This window comes from Magnolia sinica, chromosome 6, assembly GCF_029962835.1.
Source record: "Magnolia sinica isolate HGM2019 chromosome 6, MsV1, whole genome shotgun sequence".
Lineage (NCBI taxonomy): Eukaryota > Viridiplantae > Streptophyta > Magnoliopsida > Magnoliales > Magnoliaceae > Magnolia > Magnolia sinica.
In genome coordinates this window covers 36,193,572-36,212,975 of record NC_080578.1, presented here as the reverse complement: position 1 = coordinate 36,212,975, position 19,404 = coordinate 36,193,572, and the positions used below count along the sequence as shown (strand labels likewise).

At 41.4% G+C, this 19,404-nt stretch overlaps 1 protein-coding gene across 3 annotated transcripts; it reads right to left on the bottom strand.

The window, feature by feature from the left end:
- Nucleotides 1–7,770: 7,770 nt before the first annotated feature.
- On the bottom strand, nt 7,771–18,921 carry LOC131248652 (uncharacterized). Of its 3 annotated transcripts, none has more exons than XM_058249029.1 (2): nt 17,901–18,919; nt 7,771–9,828 (listed from the first exon to the last, which is right to left on the bottom strand). In XM_058249029.1, the coding sequence occupies exons 1-2, from the start codon at nt 18,744–18,746 to the stop codon at nt 9,766–9,768; spliced, it is 909 nt and encodes a 302-aa protein (XP_058105012.1). In that variant the 5' UTR covers nt 18,747–18,919; the 3' UTR covers nt 7,771–9,765. The 3 variants fall into 3 exon arrangements, with proteins under 3 accessions (XP_058105012.1, XP_058105011.1, XP_058105013.1); XM_058249028.1 differs by lacking the exon at nt 7,771–9,828 and adding an exon at nt 9,849–10,064 and having other exon boundaries at nt 17,901–18,921; XM_058249030.1 differs by lacking the exon at nt 7,771–9,828 and adding an exon at nt 17,106–17,141 and having other exon boundaries at nt 17,901–18,917.
- Between the last annotated feature and the right edge of the window lie 483 nt (nt 18,922–19,404).

Here is a 19,404-nt window from a genome sequence, read left to right as displayed (position 1 = left end):
ACCCACATTAACCAGATCTACTCCATCCATTATATGTGTCCCATAAAATTAGAGGTCCAAACCCAGTTTCAATCACATCCAAAACTCAGGTAGGCCCCACCAAATGATTTTATATGTTTAGGCATGTTTTCACATGATTTTAAATGGTGTGGCCCGCCTGAGTCCCGTATAAGGCTGATTTTTGAGATGGACGCCTGGTTTGTGGGGACCCATCAAATTTATAGTGCTGATGGTCGAAAAGCATCACGGTGGGGCCCATAGCTAAGGCCGTGAGGTCAGCCTGTCCGTCCGCCAGCAGCACCCGCCCACGCTGCTGCTGTCAGCAGCGTGTCCTTGTGGTTATTATTATTATTATTTTTTTTCTCGAGTTTTTCATATGTGGGGCCCGTGTCTTGAGAATCCACTCCGTCTATTGGATTCCATGGCCTAAGACGGATCAAACGAGTCCGCTATGCAGTATGTTTTTGGCGGGTAGGGACATCAAGGTGGGTCCTAATGGATCTTAAAGGTAAAAAAAAAGTTGTTTCCCCTGCCGGGGCCCGCCAAAAAATCGGATTGGATTCATTCTTTGGCTCAACGCCTAAAATTGGTTTGGAAATGAAATGGATGGTGTGGATTCGATTTTTACATCAAGGTGAGGCCTACATAAGTAGCCTGCCCCAAAAGTTCTCCCCCCTCTCCTTTTTTTTTTTGGCAGAGAGTGCATTGCTCATACTCGTGAAAAACGTCCAGCGTCCAGGGACGCTGGACGGACCGTGTGCACGTATTGTTCAAGGTGGGTCCCACGTGTGGGGTCCACATGGAAATGGCCCACTTGATTTGGGTCAATCTTATATTTATGTTTTCCAATTGCCGTTAAGTGGGGCCCACATGGCTTGGACGGCCGTAGGGTCCATTTGGTGGACGGCTTGGACATCACATACATCAAGGTGGGGTACATCCAGATGGGCCACACGGCCACATTATCATACCAAAATAATAAGAGAAAAAGAGAGAGAGAGAAGCACCCACCTTAGATCTTGGACTCCTTCTTCCACCAATGTGATCTAGAGCTCCAAAGGAACAAAATTCAATGGTTGAGATTGATTTTAGAGGGTTGGATTTAGGGGTGGAGAGCTTGCAAAAAGGGTTGGAAATGGAGAGCTCTAATGGACGTTGGAAGCTCTCTCTCTTGCTAGGAAATAAGAAAAAAAGAGGGAGGGAGAGAGATAAGAGAGAGAGAGAGGGTAATAAATGCATGTCATAATGAATGTAAGGGAGGGGGTTAGGGGTCTAGACTAGTTATAGGTGGCTAGGGGTCTAGACTAGCTATAGGTGGGCAGGAAATTATGAGGGTGATGATGTCATGCATGCATAGGGTGGCGTGCCATGCCATAGGTGGGTCCCACAAATGCGATTAAGGTTCAAATAAAGCGTGGCCTACATCTTTTGATGTACATCTCGGATTGTCATACGAGACGCGGCGTTGGAACCACAGCGACGATGCGGTCGCAATGACATAGGTCTTAGGTCAAGCCGACTCGAAATTACAGGATGACACTCAAAGTCACATGCAAATGCTATCTACGCATCGCAGGTCGCCGAAATTCGACCGGGAGGACTGCAGGAGCCTATGAAATGGTACAGGCTAGGATACGAGTCTCACACTTATGGTTTAGGGATTAGGGTTTAGCGTTTACAGTTTAGGGTTTGGATTTAGGGTTTAAGCCTTTACGGTTTTGGGATTAGATTTAGAGTTTAAGGTTTAGGGATTGGGGTTTAGGGTTAGGGTTTAGGTTTTAGGTTTAGGGTTTAGGTTTAGGTATTAGGTTCTGGGGTTAGGTAGGGTTTAGATTTTAGGGATTAGGTTTTAGGGTTTAGGGTTAGGTTTTAGTTTTTAGGGTTTAGGTTTAGGGATTAGGGATTAAGGTTAGGTAGAGTTTAGGGTTTAGGGATTAGGGTTTAAGGTTTAGGGTTTAAGGATTAGGGTCTGAGGTTAAGATTAGGAATTAGGGTCTAAGGTTAGGGTTAGGGTTAGGGTTATGGTTAGGTTTTAGCCCGTCCGCACCCGAGTCAGCTCGAACGCACTACAGTGAGTCCGGTCGCACCCGAGCCAGGCTAGACGAACCATAGCGAGTCCGTCCGCACCGCACCCAAGTCAAGTCGAACGCAGCACAATGAGCCCGGCCGCACCACACTCGAGCCAGCCCGGACGTACCCGAGCCATCCCTGGCAAATTACAATTTAATAAATAAATAACTAACTTAAAAATTACCTATTAATCGAGAATGGCTGCCGGATTGCTGACGGACCGACCCGAGCTCGAAATATGAGGGACAAAGGGAGGGAGGGAGGGAGTGCAGAGGAGAGAGAGAGAGAGAGAGAGAGAGAGAGAGAGAGAGAGAGGTTGTTGCAAGAATGGTTTTCAGATCGGGTAGGTTCCGATCTGGTGCGAGTGTACGGCGGGTAGGGTTAGGGTAGAGAGAAAGAGAAAAGGGGTTTTTTTACACACCTTAACCGACAACCCGAGTCGAGTCAAAGTCGAGTTTCGGATCGGGTCGAGTATGACTGGATCAAGTTTTGGGTTGAGTCGAGTCGGATCTGACCATGTCAGATGAGTCGAGTCATCCCCTACCCAGCTCTACATATGTGTATGGATACGGCTGATTTTTGGGACATCCCATAACCTAGATAGGACCCACCAAATGCATGGTTTATATGTTTGAAAGACATCACGGTGGGGCCACAGAGTTCGACCTCATGGGAAGCTCCCATGAGGTTTACCTCATAGTACTATATATATATATATATAGGAAAAGGTTCTATGCGGTCGAGCTCATGGGAACTTCCCATGAGGTCTCTGCGTGGGCCCCACCGTGATGCGTGTCGAACATCAACACCATGCATTTGATGCGTCCCCCTTAAATTATGGGAGATCCCAAAAATTAGCCCTGTACAGAACTCAAGTGGTCCATACCATCTAAAATCATGTGAAGACATTCATAAAACATATAAAAGCACTTGGTGGGGCCCACCTTAAATTTGGATGCGTCTGAAACTTGGTCTGACCCCTCATCCAAGTGGGACATACATAATGGATGGGGTGAATTTGTGAACCACATCTCCGTGGGCCTAACAAATGATTGTGAATGTTTTAATGGAGGGTAACCCCTCTCAACTTTACACACACACACACACACACACACACACACACACACACACACACACACACACATATATATATATATATATATATATATCATGCATTGTATTAAGGAGCATCTAGGTAACATGAGATTGCAATTTAAGTAGCATTCTGTAAAATCGATATTTCTTTAATATTTTCACTTTAAACAGAGGGTGTTTGGCCTTCATGTGAATTTTTTTCAAAATCTTTCGTTATGATTTACAAAGCACCCAACCCATCCCTCTCCTTCTCTCTTTCATCCAATCAACGTAATTTTTCTAAAGAGGCAGGCAATCACAGGTGGAACCCACATGGTGGACAATCCAAACCAATGAACGAGCCTTCTCTATTAAATCAATATGGACCATCCGTCTCATAGCAATTGTCAGATGGCTAGGATCATTCAATCCGAGTGACTTCTAAGAGGGACGTGCAATCAAAGGTGGGCCCAAACAATGGATAGTCTAGATCAATGACTAGAACTCTATTATAGTCGATATGGACCGTCCATTTTCTCGGCCATTGAATAGATAGTTAGGATCATCTTATCGCAGCGACATTTACGAGGGATGGGCAATGAAGGTGGCCCCACAAGATGAATGGCCCAAATCAATGATTGGACCTTCACTATTTTAATGAAATATGGATTGTCCATATTCTTAGCCAACAATCAAATGGTCAGGATCATTCAATCGAAGTGACTTTTAAGAGAGGTAATAAATGTCGGACCCAGATGATGGACGGTCCAATCAACGATTGGAGTCGTTGGACCTCCAGTATCATAATCAATATTACCTGTGTTGCTCAACGTAAGCTCAAACCCAGACTAGGCTAGTGATCGGATAAAATAGTCCAGTCCGAGTCTGGCCTTGTCTTTTTTGTTGGGCCCGAACCCAAGCTCAACCAAGGAGAGAGAGAGAGAGAGAGAGAGAGAGAGAGAGAGAGAGAGAGAGAGAGAGATGTGAGGTGGCTACGGTGGGCCCCACCATGGTTGTTAAGTGAAATCCACCCAGACCACCAGGTACATCACCCCATGGTAAGCCCAGCCCCAAAAAATCAGGTGGATCACACAAATAGAAACAGTATATAGTATATATTACAGGGTAACACTCATCCTCCACACACTGTTTTACTTGATGCGGTTCACCTGAATCACATGTGTGCCGAATGCTTTGGGTCTCAAGCCTACTTTTTGTTATGACATATAATGATTGGAGTAGATTTCATATAATCATCATGGTGGGCCCTGTTGGAGTAGATTTCTTATAATCATCATGGTGGGCCTGTAAAAACTAAAGATGGACATCTCTCTCAACTGTTTCCTTTGTTGTGGCGCTCCTTAATCACAAGTCAACCTGAGTTTTTAGTTCTGGTCCTAACCGGCGATTACATATCCAATGGTTGGAGCAGGGATTTCAAATACACATCACCATGAGACCCCTAAAAAATCAAGGGTAGGCGTCCGTCTACCAGTTGTTCTGCTAACGTAATAAGGAAAAAAAAAAAAAGAATTTTACAGACTCCAACCGTTGATTTTTTTATTTTTTATTTACCGGGCCCACTGTTATGTGTATATGGGATCCACTCTGACCATTAGATGTGTAATCCCATGTTAGGTGTCAGACCAAAAAAATCAAGCCAACGTGTAATTAAAGTGGGGCACACCAATGAAAACAGTTGGGAGAGAGGCATCCACCCTTGATTTTTACAAAGCCCACCATAATGATTATCTAAAATCCACTCCATCCATTAGATGCCACACAAAAACTCAGGCCCTAGACCCAAAAATCAGGCCTGTCCATCTAAATAACCAATGGGTCTGATTTTGTGTATTGGGCCTAATATAAGGTGATTTGACATAAACACCACAGTGTGGCCCACCCGAGCTTGGACCTTTTCCTTCCCTCTGTTATGTCAAACGTACCTAGAGTTTCTTTTATAATAAAATTGCCATTGCAAGTTAGTAATAGTTAGGCCAGGCCAGATTCGGGCTAGGCTGTACACATTCCAAGTCCAGCCTGATTTTTAAAAATGGCCTGAGTTTTAGCCCGAGCCATGCTCTCGGGCCTGATACCCCAGCCCAAGTCCAACACAAGGCGGGCCAGGCCAACATGGCCCATTGGGAGCCCTAAAGATGTGACAATCAATGATGGGCCACACACGATGGAAACTAGATCAATGGCTGAATCGAACCTCTATATTTAATACAAACCATTCATTTTCCTACCCATTGATCGCCTGGTTAGGATCCATGGACCAAAGCAATTTTGTGGTGAGATGGGCAACGAAAGGTGGCCCCAATATAAAGTTGGATCTTCTCTATTCTAAACAATGTGAACCATCCATTTTACTACCCATCAATCGGATGGATAAGATCATCTGATTGAAGTGCCTTTTAAAAGGGACAGGCAATCAATGCTAAGCCTTACATGATGGATGGGGCAGAGCAATGATTGAGCCTCTAGTGAGAACTCGACCGCACCTTTTGTGGCACAAAATCCGATTGGTCCATGTGATGCGGAACACCGTGAAATCCATCCATCCATCACATCTGTTGGAGCAAACCCACAACCCAAGCCGTTTGCCCTGCCCTGACTGGTCTCTCTCTCTGTTTATGTACATGTAACGGGCCACCTGAGTTCCGGCTGATTTTTGGGATAACCCATAACCTAAAGGGGACCCATCAAATGCAGTGTTGTTGATGTTGACAGGCATCACATCACGGAGGGGCTCACACAGCTCAACCAAACGGGAAGTTCCCGTGAGGTCGACCTCATGGTGTACCATGAGGTCAACCTCACCATTTCTCAAGCTACTATGAGGTCGACCTCATGGGAAGTTCCCATGAGGTTCAGCTGTGTGGCCCCACCAGGATGTGTTGAACATCTACCCCATCGGCCAGATACACCAGTTCATGGTGGGCTGTGGGCTTAAAAATCAAGTCAATCCATGACTTGGGTGGGCCACACCACGTACAACAGTTGAGAGGGGTTAACCCCATATCATTTATTGGGCTCACTGAGATGTGATCACAAATCCAGCCCATCCATTGTGTGATCTTTTCTTTTTTTCACTTGTACAAAATTTTAGTTATGAAAATTTTGCATGCCAAACAAACCCTAATATTATATGCATGCTATTGCATAAACCATGGCACGGATCACCACATTCAAATAAATTTGCATTATGACTTCTTCAACACCCATGAGTCTAGGACTATAATTTCAGGTTGGTAAAAATAATAGCCTCGTATCGGAAATGGACCATTATCCAGACCGCACAATTTGGAACGGAAAATATAGGGAGGTTGGTGAATTAGGTATTTGCTACAGTCAGTAATGCCAACCAACTCAGAGACATATGAAACGAGTGTACTCAAGGCGATACATCTAGGTACCTATAGACTGTTCGAAATATTGGTATCGCATTACATATCGCACCCTTGGGATATAGATACGTATCGGTTATCGCATGGGATGTTTTGGTTATATCGCGTAATGTATCATTGTTGTTGGAAAAATGAGGAAACATTGGAAATTGGTCAAAATTTTCAATAAAATTTCATTGATTGTTAAAAAAGACATTAATACACACTTACAAATCAAAACATTACAAAAAAACAAGTGCGCTTAATAAGTTTTCTTTATATGGGGTCCTATTATATGCGTCGTATAACTGAATTGATACAAGTATATTCAAAGTTTATTTATAATTTATAAATGTAAGAAGACGTGTGGAAACATAAGCACTACATTCAAAAGAAAAAGAAGAATCATTAAATCAGGTTACATACATGTTTAATTTTATGTTTGGACACAAATATTGCAACCGATTTGCGAGAAATTGGAAAATTTATTATAAAAAAAATTCAAATTTCCAAAACTCGGTCCTCCTCCAAATCTCAAAATTGAAGCTCTCAATCCATGATTTTTCATGCAAAATATGAAAAAACATGGATTCTTAACAATTCGACACTGATTTAACATGATTTACAGGAAAAAAAAAAAAAAAGGATTGAAAATAAAAAATGCTCACCGGATCGAACATGTGGGATATATCCTACTACTTGTGCGTTTCGTATCGCACAAGTGGGATACCAAGAAATATTGTGGGAAATATCAGCCGATATCGTCGATATTTAAAACACTGCCTATAAATGATTCCATAGGCCATGTGACCTTGGTCTACCAAGCATAACCCTACGTAACGAAAAAAGAAAATAAAAAATAGTAATTTACACCTATAGGGTATAAGATCTTTAACTCTTGATTTTATAGTCAAAGATTCATGAGCAATGATAGTTAGATTTGTATGGGATTCGAAATTCTTTTATAGTTGAATGCTACACCTCTATTCACTGCACCCAATGGAATCAGTCAAAGAGGTTATTTCAGGTCCACAAATCTATGATCACAGTAGGGAATTTTGCGGCCCCTTATTTGATGTATTTGGCCTTTTCACTCTTCGTAACAAAAAGCCATATATGCAAATGCTTTAAGAACAATATGCATAAAACTTTGAAAATGGAATAGAAAAATGTATGTTATGTGTATGAAAATGGGGAAACTACCAAAAGCTTCCGAATTAAAAGATAAAAATAAAACTAGGACACAAAACCCCACATGTATAATTTCATTCCATGAAAACCCATTATACAATAGTTGTCAATAAACAGCCCCCACCAGAAGAGATCATCGAAGCCCATTTAGTCGAACTTACTGCCAATTTTACCCTTCATAATCCCATCCTGATTTAACACCTCTCACTCCTCACTGCATCCTTCCCCTCTCCCTTTCTCTCTCTCTCCCTTTTCTCGGCAAAATCCAAGACCAAAATATAATCTTAAACATGATCTACCCAACATGGCACAAGTGAGCTAGGGTTGTCAACGGGTACTTGGACCCATGGGTACCAAATGCACCCAACTAGATTTTAACGGGTCTGACAATGTTATGTAACTGTTTACAAAATGGATCAGGTCATGGTACTGCCACATTGAATCCTAGTTACAAAATGGATCTAGTCAGGTTTGATAAGGAAGAATAGACCACCATCTTAGACCCAGTCGAAAACAGGTCAGTCGGGCCTGGGTAGGGTCCAGTTAATTTTAATACTGATGTCACATATAGTAAATATAAATTAATTACTCTAGCAACAGAATGAGGTTTACTAAGTTACACACTTAAGATAAAGCCCATTTACACACCATGCATGTGTCAGTGTAGCCCGTTTGTGTACGCCGGTCCTGACCCAGACCATGCAAATGCCCTTGACCCAGACCTGACCCAAATGCAACTTAAAACCAAGGTCCAAAGATCTGACGACGACACCAACCTGATTGGATCCAGGAACAGGTCTAGGTCCTCAAAAGCTAGACTTGGACCTAGTGATCAAATAGTTATGCTAGCCTGTGTTATATGATGATTTGCGTATGTTACATTCTACATAGACTATGCTACACACTATGTAGCTTACGTTACAAGTTATTTTTCACTACAACATTAAAATCAATTAATGTTTTCAATAATTGATTACATTTTTATAATTTCAATAAAAATTAGCTAATCTTTTTAATGCTTTTAGTAAAATAACGCAAGTAACAATATTCAATCAGTTTCATTGCTCTTTCTTTACCTTCATATTTAATCATTGCCCTTTCCTATTACTTTCGGTTGCGCTTGGTTGCACCAAATATCATGAATTTGTGTTAAATTTCATTATTAATTAGTCTAATTTGGTGCAAAATATCATGAATTGGTGCAACCAAACGCAACTTTGATAAAAATCTAAAGTAGCATGTAGAGTAAGCTACACATTGTAGCTTACGCCCCATGCTTCAAAGGGGTGAACGCTATGCTACACGCTATTCTTTATTTAAAATATTGTTTGAACCTAGCAAGACTGGAACGTAATCATCTCGGGTAGGCCATAGGGCCACCCTATGACCCGAACCGTTGACAATCTAGTGAAAGATTTGGGCCATTCATTTGGTATTTTGTGTACAATGAACACGTCATAAACCAAAAATGAAAATGGTACACTCATCAAGCAAGCCACACGTGCTTTGAATATAGATCGCTGGACTTATTGTCCGAACATCCATTTTTCTAGTGGACTAATACTATATTTTGGTCCAGGACATGTTTTAGTGAACTTTACCTTATGAGTGGTCATGTCTGCCATTCTAGCACGGCTCTTCTGAGGTATATCAAAGTGTATTCACTGGCTTGAGTTTTTTGTTTTTTTCTTTTTTAAAAGATGACTAAGCTTATTTTATGAAGACGACAACAACATGGCTACACCAAATTCTAGAACAAAAGCCCAAGATAGAGGCTAGAGAACAAATGGAAAGGGCCTTAATAGAAGAAACCCAATCCATTACATCCAATTGGGCGCTTCTCAACACCTTGTACGGATCCCTACATTTATTGTGAAAATATCCATCATTCCTTTCCTCAAAGTCCATAAACTAGCAAGGAGAGAGCCTCCACAACTTTCTGCCATGGCCCAAGCCTTCCCCACACTAGGCAAGGAAAAAGGCCCCAATTGATACTGGAATTACCCAATAACAATGAAATAGAAGCACGCCCAAACCGGCCTTAATAGATGAAACCCAATCCATTACATCCAATTGGGCGCTTCTCAACAACTCGTATGGATCCCTACATTGATTATGAAAACATCTATCATTCCTTCCCTCAAAGTCCATAAACTAGCAAGGAGAGAGCCTCCACGACTTTCTGCCATGGCCCAAGCCCTCCTTACACTAGGCAAGGAAAAGGGCCCCAATTGATTCAGGAAGTACCCAATAACAATGAAATAATAAACTCAAGAAGCATGCCCGAACGGCTCTGACATAGGAACAATGCAAGAAAAGGTTGTTGACCAACTCTGCATCCTACAAACACATAAGACATGTTAGGGATGACAATATGCCTTTTCTAAAGGTTGTTCAACCAACCAAGCAAATGCTGAAACCTTGGGGTGTTCCCCATAAGACCACAATGCAATTGGGATGCTTTGGATCCTTGGCAAAACACCATGTAAAATTATCAAACTTAGAATGAAACGGAGTTCTCCCATTTCCATGTGCCAAGTGTCGCTTTCAGCTCTAAGAGGGCTAGAATGCCAAAACAAAAAATAAATAAATAACTAGATCACATGTTCCAATTCCTCATCCACAAGGTTCCTTTGGCACAGAGGGGTCCACACTGAGATGCCTCCCGCCATAGAGACATGCGAAGAAACAGAAATATTCGCCTCCAGCGCTAACTTGGCTAGCAAGGGAAAGGCTTAACCCACACACTATCCTCCACGCGTCTCTGTAAAACCAAATGCGAGCGCCCTTACCAAGGAAATAGTTGCTTCCTTCCTAGAAACTTGTAGCCATTACCATCATCACCTTCCAAGCTGATCAGGCCTTGTATGAGGATGAGTCCTTTGTGAACTACCCCCCAACTCCATACTTGGAAAATATCACCTCTTTCCACAAGGCTCCTACCTTTGTACCAAACCTCCATAACCATTTATCTAAACGAGCAAGGTTCATACATATTAACTCCCTAATACCCACGCCCCTTCTCTTTTGGCTTATAAGCCTCTTCCAAATGCAATAAGTGAAATTCTTGTTCCTCTCCCCCAAAAAAAATAAAAAATAATAATAATAATAATAATAATAAATCTCCTAATCCTTACCAGTTTATGTAATACAGAGGCAGGACATTGGAACAACGACGTGCAGTATTACTAGCATATTGGACATCACTAACTAGATTAAGGTCAATTTTCCACACCCCAAGAAAGATGTATGCTTTTCCATCTCAAAAGGTTTCTTTTCAATCACCTTATCCCACAAACATTTCACATGCTACCAATATAGAGCGAGAGACCCAAATATGATGATGGAAATGGCCTAATTTGTAACTGAACATCTCTGCCAATTCTTCCAATTCCGCATTCGAAGTATTTATGCCCAACATTTTTCTTTTGTGAATAATAGCATTCATCCCCAAGGCAATCCACCTACTCAATAGTAATATCACAGAATATAAGAGAGTCATCAACAGACTAAAGATGAGACGCTCAGATGGTTGTGTTCTCCACCCTGAACCCGTTGATGAGTCCCACTGGATTCCCTCTTTCCAACGTCCTATTAAACGCCTTTGCCACCCCCACAAGCAGAGAGGGAGACAACAGGTCCCCCCGCCTTAGACCTCGTGATGCCTTCAAGAAGATTTTAGGAGACCCATTTTTACCATTTCTCACCACAGACGCAACAAAAATAGCATATCACCGAGAAAATCTGCATAATCATACACTTATTCAAGATCTAGCTTGCAAATGATATCTCTAACTTCACCATGGTAGGAGTCGATGCACTAATGCAAAATCGAAGTACCTTCTAAGATTTTTCTACCAAAGACAAACGCTCCCTATGCTTTTGAAATGGCATTCCCTAACACCTTCCAAAATCTTGCAAGCAAGGTATTCTGGTAACAATGGTCGTAATGGCCACCAACGTTACCTTTATGATAAGGGTTGTAATGATCATAACGGTCATTGCGGTCTCTTTTTTTTTAATTGAAAAATAAAAAACTACATTGGCCCTGTAATGGACCGTTACGGCCTTTAGGGGGAGTGTAACGAGCCATTACGAGGGTTGTAACAACCGTTACAAGTCAATTTTTTTTTTTTTCATGATGGCTCCCAATCAAGCTGATAGGCCTAAAGTCCTCCAAAAACTTTTATGCTTTCCTAATTTGGAATGAGTGTGATGAAGAATTCACTAGTAAAAGCCATCAAATCATCATTTAACACTTCCTAGAACACATGAAGAAAGCAATAGGGTACCCGTCCAACCCTAGCGCCTTGTCCCTAGCACTCATGGAACAATACCTGCATTTCAAAAGAGATCTCAATTTCACTAATTGCCTTCCTAAACCCTTGACCTCAAAACTTGCACTAACTTTGTTATACATGGGATAATGTTCCTATGCAATTCAGTTTGTTTCTTCCATTAGATGTTAATCTAAATGAACATAACTATGTGGTCCTACTACTAGTAGAATGACCCCAAAATAGCAAAACCCAATATACAAGAAATCTCATAGAAGCCACAATTGTCGAATTTACACCTTGCAAACTCTAATTTGTTCTAGTATGTAAATTAGTTGTGGCGCTCCTAAACTCTAACCCAGCCTCGGAACCCTCTTCTTGAGCAGTAGACCTAGAGTCCTTTGAAGGCTTCATCCTTTCCACACCTCCATAACCACTTTCAGAAGCAATGCTTGATTAAGAGTCCTAAGATTACTTTTCTTTAATCCATTTTTTCTTTAAGATCTCATCTAGTCACACAAGATGGTACTTAAAACTTTAGCCTTTCATCCCACAATTTCTACAAATGAAACTTCTTTTAGGCACTCTATGTAGTCCAAACCTACAGCAACCGAGTATAAATGCATATTTGCTAGGACCAGCTTTAAGAGGGTGGTTCCACCATCAAATATAAGGGTTTTCTTCTACCATGTGTACAATTTCTTTCCAAACTGCTCAATAATAAGAACATATCTTGGAAGCATCATGATGCATAGTGAAAGGCCAAGGTAAGAGGATGAGAAAGAACCCAACTTTCAAACAAAACTCGTGGCAATGTTCTCAAGGTCCGTCTCCACCCAAAAATTTGATCCATCCCCACCCAAAAGTTTGATCCTTGCCAACTTCACCCTTAGACCTGATTAATTCATAACAACCAAAGGTAGCCTTCAAATGTGGTGCACCTTCAAATTTGATGGTTGTCTAATCAAAGCTCCAAAAGCAAAAAGTATCGCTCACAAATGAAGATTAGCTACTTCAATCCACCATAAATAAAATAAAATAAATGAAGAAAAGAATTCAGAAGCACTGTCTCAAGTCTCTCAAATTATTGAAGAAGCCAAATGGGGACCAATTAACTAAAAAAGAAAATTAACCTGCCGATATGCAAGAATTTGCTCATTGTTTCCACCAGCGAACAAATCCCATGTTCTCTTATTTGAATTCCAAAAACGGTCGTCAGATTATTTTCCTGCATCAACATTGCACACCTTCCCAGAAGCACCCTCTCTTGAGTCATCACATACATCCACCAAAATCACCACATCCAAAACCAGTCTACCTCATGATGAAAGCTCCTTGAGAAGGAGAAATTAATCTCTCCAAAATCCTTGAAGGCCTGTTTTATAATTAACTACCTTTGTGAAAGAACAAAAGCAAATACATCAAAGAAAGGGCAAAGATTACACAATTCCAATGGAGTCTCATAAATCCCTTCACAAGACTATCAGCTTAATATTGGTTTCACAAGGACCATTAAAATGGTAACAAAATTGACTTGTGAATGAGCAATCTCCACAAGGAAATTCAAGTCTCCAAGGACCCTCATTTTAACGCGGGGGCATTTTCACACCGGGCTCGAGTGGGGTGGCCTGTGGGATGCGGGGGCACACTCGGGATGAGGGACCCGCGGAACCCATGTGATTTGGGGCCCGCGAGAAGGGTTCAGCCAAGGACTTAAACTATGGATGTGGGGCTTGGGCTATGAGATAAAGGGATTAATTCGCCATGCTCTATCAGTTCGAGCTTTTAGAGCAAGTGGTTAATTGTCCTGCATCAAATTGGTATCAGAGTAGGAAGTCTTGTGTTCAAGACTCCTCACCCGCATGGTATCCCAAATCGGTTACGTATCGGCCGTAACGGCCGATATGTAACGGTAATGGCGGGACCCGTTACGCGATACTGGGTCGAAACGTCCGTTGCGGAATTCTGTGGCCGTTACGGGGCTGTTACTGGCCATAATGGCCGTTACGGACCCATAACTGCTGTTACGGGCCCTTTAAAAAAAAAAAAACAAAAAACAAAAAAAAAACTTACCTTTTTTTCCTTTCTTTTCTTCTTCTTCTTCTCTTTCTTCTTCTTCTTCTTCTTCTCGAGCAGCTGCAACTGCTCCCTACTGCGGCTTCTTCCTGTTCTTCTTCTTCTTCTTCTTCTCTCTCTCACACCCTCTCTCTCTCTCTCTCTCAATCTCTTCTTTCCCCCTTTCCCTCTTTTTTTCTTTTCTCTTCTTTCCCTCTTTTTTTCTTTTCGTTTCCCTCTCTCTCCATTTTTTATTAATTTGCAGCAACTAGCTGCTGACTGCTATAGGTACATGTCACGCAACGACGAGCGCTGACACTCCTCGAGCTCCGAGTTGTATGAACGGTTCAAAGGAGATCAAAGTTATATGGGCTCCACAGTGATGTATTTATTACATCTACACCGTTCATCTATTTTCAGAGATCATTTTAGAGCACCACCCAAAAAATGAATTATATCCAGAGATCATCTGGACCACACCAAAAATAGCAACAGAGATAATGATTTTCACGGTTAAATAATTCGTAGGGCGCACGGTAACGTTTATTTTCCATCCAATCTGATTAGACCCGAGTGGGCCCCACTATGATGTATATTTTTTATCCATATCGTCCATCCATTTTGCCACGTCATTTTAGGTCAGGATTCAAAAAATTAGTAATATCCAAATCTCAGGTGGACCACACCATAGGAAATAGTGGTTATAGAATGCTCACCATTAAAATTTTCTTAAAGTCTACTGTAATGTTTATTTTCAATCTAACCTATTAATTGGGTCACATTGACGTGGATGAAAGGAAAACACACATGTCAGCTTGATCTAAAACTTTTCTAGCCCCCAATAAATTTTTAACAGTGAACATTTAATTATTATTGTTTTTTATGGTGCAATCCACCTGAGCTTTGGATGTGCCTCATTTTTGGGCTCATGCCCTAAAATTATTTGGCAAAATGGATGGACGGTGTGGATATAACACATTCATCACGGGTGGGGCCCAAAAAACTTTGACACATGTGCTGCACTTTACATCTGAGTCCCTCCTAATTCAAGCCTTAAAAAATTGTACACGAGACATATATTAACTTAAAATTTGATAATTAAATTATGGACTGCAATTGCTAACTCTCAATGCCAAAATCAAATTATTTGAATAGTTTTAATTGTTAATTTGTGAGCTTTTATTTTTTAAAATAGGGCCTTTTGATTTATTTTTATTTTTTTATGATTCACTATCCAATAAATGTCCACCAATTTATAAGTGGGATAATGACAATAAATGACATGAATTTGAGGCTGATTTGGAGAATAGATTGGTCCTCCAAGTCGGCCCCAAATTGGCGACGCCATCTACCTGAATATAATTTCATTTTTTTTAAAAGAACTATTGGGAGAAATGATATCAAGTTGTTAAGTATATAAATTAAATATTAAAAAAAATTAAATATATGAATTTTGTAGTCAAATTCAAGTTACCTAGTTAAAAAATTAATCAGACAGTCCGATACAACTTCTCACCAAAGAGTGGACCGTTACACCACCATAAACATGTTCCAATTTATAAATGAATGCATATTTGGAATGCTTAGAATATTCCGGATTGAATTCATATTTTTTTGGCAAAAAAAAAAATTGTGCCGTTACGGGCCGTTACGCCCCCGTATCGCCGTTACGCCCCCGTATCCGTATCGGTTTCGAAGGGCACCGTTACGCCAACCGATACCGATACAAGACACCTTGCTCACCGGGCATGATTAATGCGAGGGCATTTTCACACCGGACTCGAGTGGGGTGGCATGTGGGATGCGGGGGCACACTCGGGATGGGCGGCTTGCGGAACCCATGTAATTTGGGACCCGTGTGAGGCGGGTGACTCGTGTGATGTGGAACCCATGTGATTTGGGGCCCACGAGGGGGCAGAACCCATGGATTTGGGGCTCTCTTAGTTCAAGCTTTTAGAGCAAGTGGTTAGTTGTCCTACATCACATTTCTTCTAAAAACCCAAAATGTAGTACAATGAGTCTCCTTCTAATCTCCTTCTAAGTAACTTTTCCTGCCCTGACAATCGGCAAATCCTTAAGCCTCCTAATAGCTTCCTAACTTTGGCTCCTTTTTCATCCTTTCTTCACTGGTGGAGACACATAACATAGTCATTTTAATTTCTCCCTTATCATCTCTAACTATACCAGCAATCCATATGATACCACCACTCTTGCATTCCTTTCACTCGGCTATGATTTGACAAACCTTTTCTATGATTTTATAAACACTAACCACCAAGCTAATGGGTCTAAAATCTTTAAGCTTCCCACCATCTTCTTGTGTGTCAAAGAAGATAAGTCACATCTAAGCCCTACTCAAGCAAACCTTCTAAGAAATTCTTCAAAACTTTCATGAGGCCTTCTTTAATGATCTCTTATCGCATTTGAAAGAAGATCATACAATAAATCCAACCCTAGAACCTATCTTTCACTACCTAACCAGACAGAAGTTTGAACTCTAATCTATAACCTCCAACCTATAAAACAGAGCCATCAGCAATCTATCACGGTCTAATCCAATTTCCTGCTGAATAGAAAATTTTATAACATTCTACTATCAATGAGCAAATTGCAACTGCAGTCCCCAGCGTAAGTACAAGATGAGGTTTGATATTAAATAGGCAGTCGATCGTCAGCTTTTTGGCAAGTGAACATGACAATTAATATTCTTTATCTTGATTGAATGCTTGTTCACTTAACAAGACAAGGCATACAAAACTGCCCGGAGGAGAGTGAGGATACATTCAGGCTGTTAACTTCCAAGCACAAACGAGGGGCATAAAATGAAATGGTCAAAATCAAGCAAGAATTATACAAGCAATTTACAAAAGCTCTTCTAGATTCACAATGTGGAAATGCGTGCCATCATATCCACTTTATGTCCTAAATCCAACTCGTTTCCACGTAGACGTGCCTACATGACAAGAGATAGAGATAATCTTATAGACAGATAAGTGGTTTCACCTGCCTAGAATGGAGTGTTGACATTGTAAGCATCATATCCACTCTATGTTCTTAATCCAACTCATTGTCCACGTAGATGTGCCTTCATGAGGAGATATGCATAACCCCTCTCAGAAAAGGGATGGATGTACATAATCTTAAAGATGGATAAGTGGTTTCAGCTGCCTAAGATGAAGTAACGGCGCCAGAAGCAATCATTCTCTCAAACATTACGGGCCTGTTTGGTAGACGCTTTAAAATGAGCTCTTCTCATTTTAGTTAATTATAATTATGTATTAGAGATCAAGATCGTTGGTTATCAAGATTATTTTTAATCCTTACCAAAAGAAATATAATCTCTAATCCATAATTACAGTTAACTAAAAATAAGATGAAGTCATTTTTAGGCGTTGACCAAACAGGCCCTAAGGGTGTCGTTGATGCACATTGCAACCATTAGTCCAGTTAGGTGGAAATAACCAAATTTCAATTTCCTTAGCTCTCAATATTAAGGATTTAGGCTCTAGATTGGAATTATGTTACTTTCAAGACGGACATGAAAGAAACATGACCAAAATTTGAGGGCCACTTCACTACTGTGAATACTAGGAATCATCTTCCTTTTTCTTTTCATTTATTAATCCAAGTGCAGCCTAAAGCATATCAACCATCAAAGGCAATTATATTCTCAAAATAATAGTCTTCCAAGCAGTACTGAATTTTAGAAGGGGAATTAGAAGACAATAATCTATCACATGAAGTAGCCCTAAGGATGCACCAAACACATTTTGGGAATTGCGAAGAACAAGATGCATTTGAAAAATTAAAATTAAAATTAAAGGAAATGAAGGCATCATCTTACTTCATTCGATGAGATTAAATGCTCTTCACTAACGGCTTCTTTGAATGAATTGGATGGTAAAAACGAAGACTTCTGCTGCTTTTCCTCCCCGCCATCTCCATCCCTTTGACCTAATTTCCTCTTCTTTCGACATGCTAACGCATTCCACGAATTCCGCTTCTTGTCTCTTATCTTCCAAACACTCCCCTTTCTATAAATCAGCTTCTCCGACTTCCAAGCCGGAGCGCTGGTGTCTATAATCGTCACCTCCGCACGGGAAAAAGCAGACAGATCCGAATCGACAGTGACTGCCTGCAAGATCTCATCTTCCGGATTTAAGGATTCAGCAATCCCTTGCTTCCTCGATTCCTTCACTTCCGCGACGCTGTTGTCAACGCTGGATGGCGACATTGCGGGGACGCCGGCTAGGCAGCTATCGTCAACACTCGCAGACGTGGACAGCGGGCAGATCCTAGGGTTCGACTGCTTCCGGGAGCTCTTCTTCCTCCTTACATCGAGCGCTCGGATTCTTGAAGAGTCTCCCATGTTGAAGAGTTCCGACAAGACGCTGCTCATTATATCGAACCAATCTTCATTATTTTTTTCGCCTATCATCATTGGCGGGGTGGGATTCGATGAGGTTTTCTTCTTGCGATCAACGGTGGATTTTTCACCATCGAGGGTTGCGTCGTGATTCGAGCCGGTAGAGTTTTCTTCTGGGATGGGGTTGGTGGGGACTTTGGAAGTAGGGTTAGGGTTGAGGAAATGCTCCAGGTCGAGGCCGGTTTGGACCGGGAAGCCTTTGGAGGTACGGAGGCGGTCGAGCCAGGTCGAACCGGATTTTCCGGTCGAGATTGAGCAGAGCATTTTGAGTGGGATCGGCGGAGGTTGGAGAGACCGAGTTTCTAGAAATGCGATGTGAGTCGGGAATCGGCGATGGGGCGGAGAAATGGAGGGAATACGTCGGAGAGAGGGGAGATAAAGGGGAGTTATTTGGGAAGCGGATTGGCTGGTGTACCATACACCACCAACCTGGCTGGTGTGGGTACGTGTCGTGCGAAGAGAGCTGACGCTCCTCCGGCTCCGAGTTATACGAACGGTTCAAAGGAGATCAAAGTTACAATGCCCACAATGATGTATTTATCATATCCACACCGTTCATCCATTTTGTTAAATCATTTTAGAGCATGATACAAAAAACGAGTCATATAAATATCTCAAGCAGACCACACCACAAAATAGAAATGGGACTATGATTCTCACCCTTAAAACATTCGTACGGCCCACCATAACTTTTATTTTACATCCAATCCGTTCATAGGGTTACACGGACCTAAATAAAGAGGAAAAACAAATATCAGATGGATCCAAAACCTCTTACTCGAATAAAGTTTCAGTGGTAGACGTTCAATCCCTCACTGCAAAATTTTGCAGTGTGGTTCACTTGATCTTTGGATCTGTCTTAATTTTCATCAAAATCCTTACGGTAAGCTCTCCAAATGGATAGACGGTTTGGATATAATAT

Bases quoted from the DNA above. Each gene is read 5' to 3' on its own strand.
- LOC131248652 (XM_058249028.1), bottom strand. From the start codon at position 18,746: ATGCTCTGCTCAATCTCGACCGGAAAATCCGGTTCGACCTGGCTCGAC. The intron at 10,065-17,900 runs GTAAGATGATGC...ATGTGTTTGTAG, and splicing joins ATTTAATCTCATCGAATGAA to GATGCAGAGTTGGTCAACAA.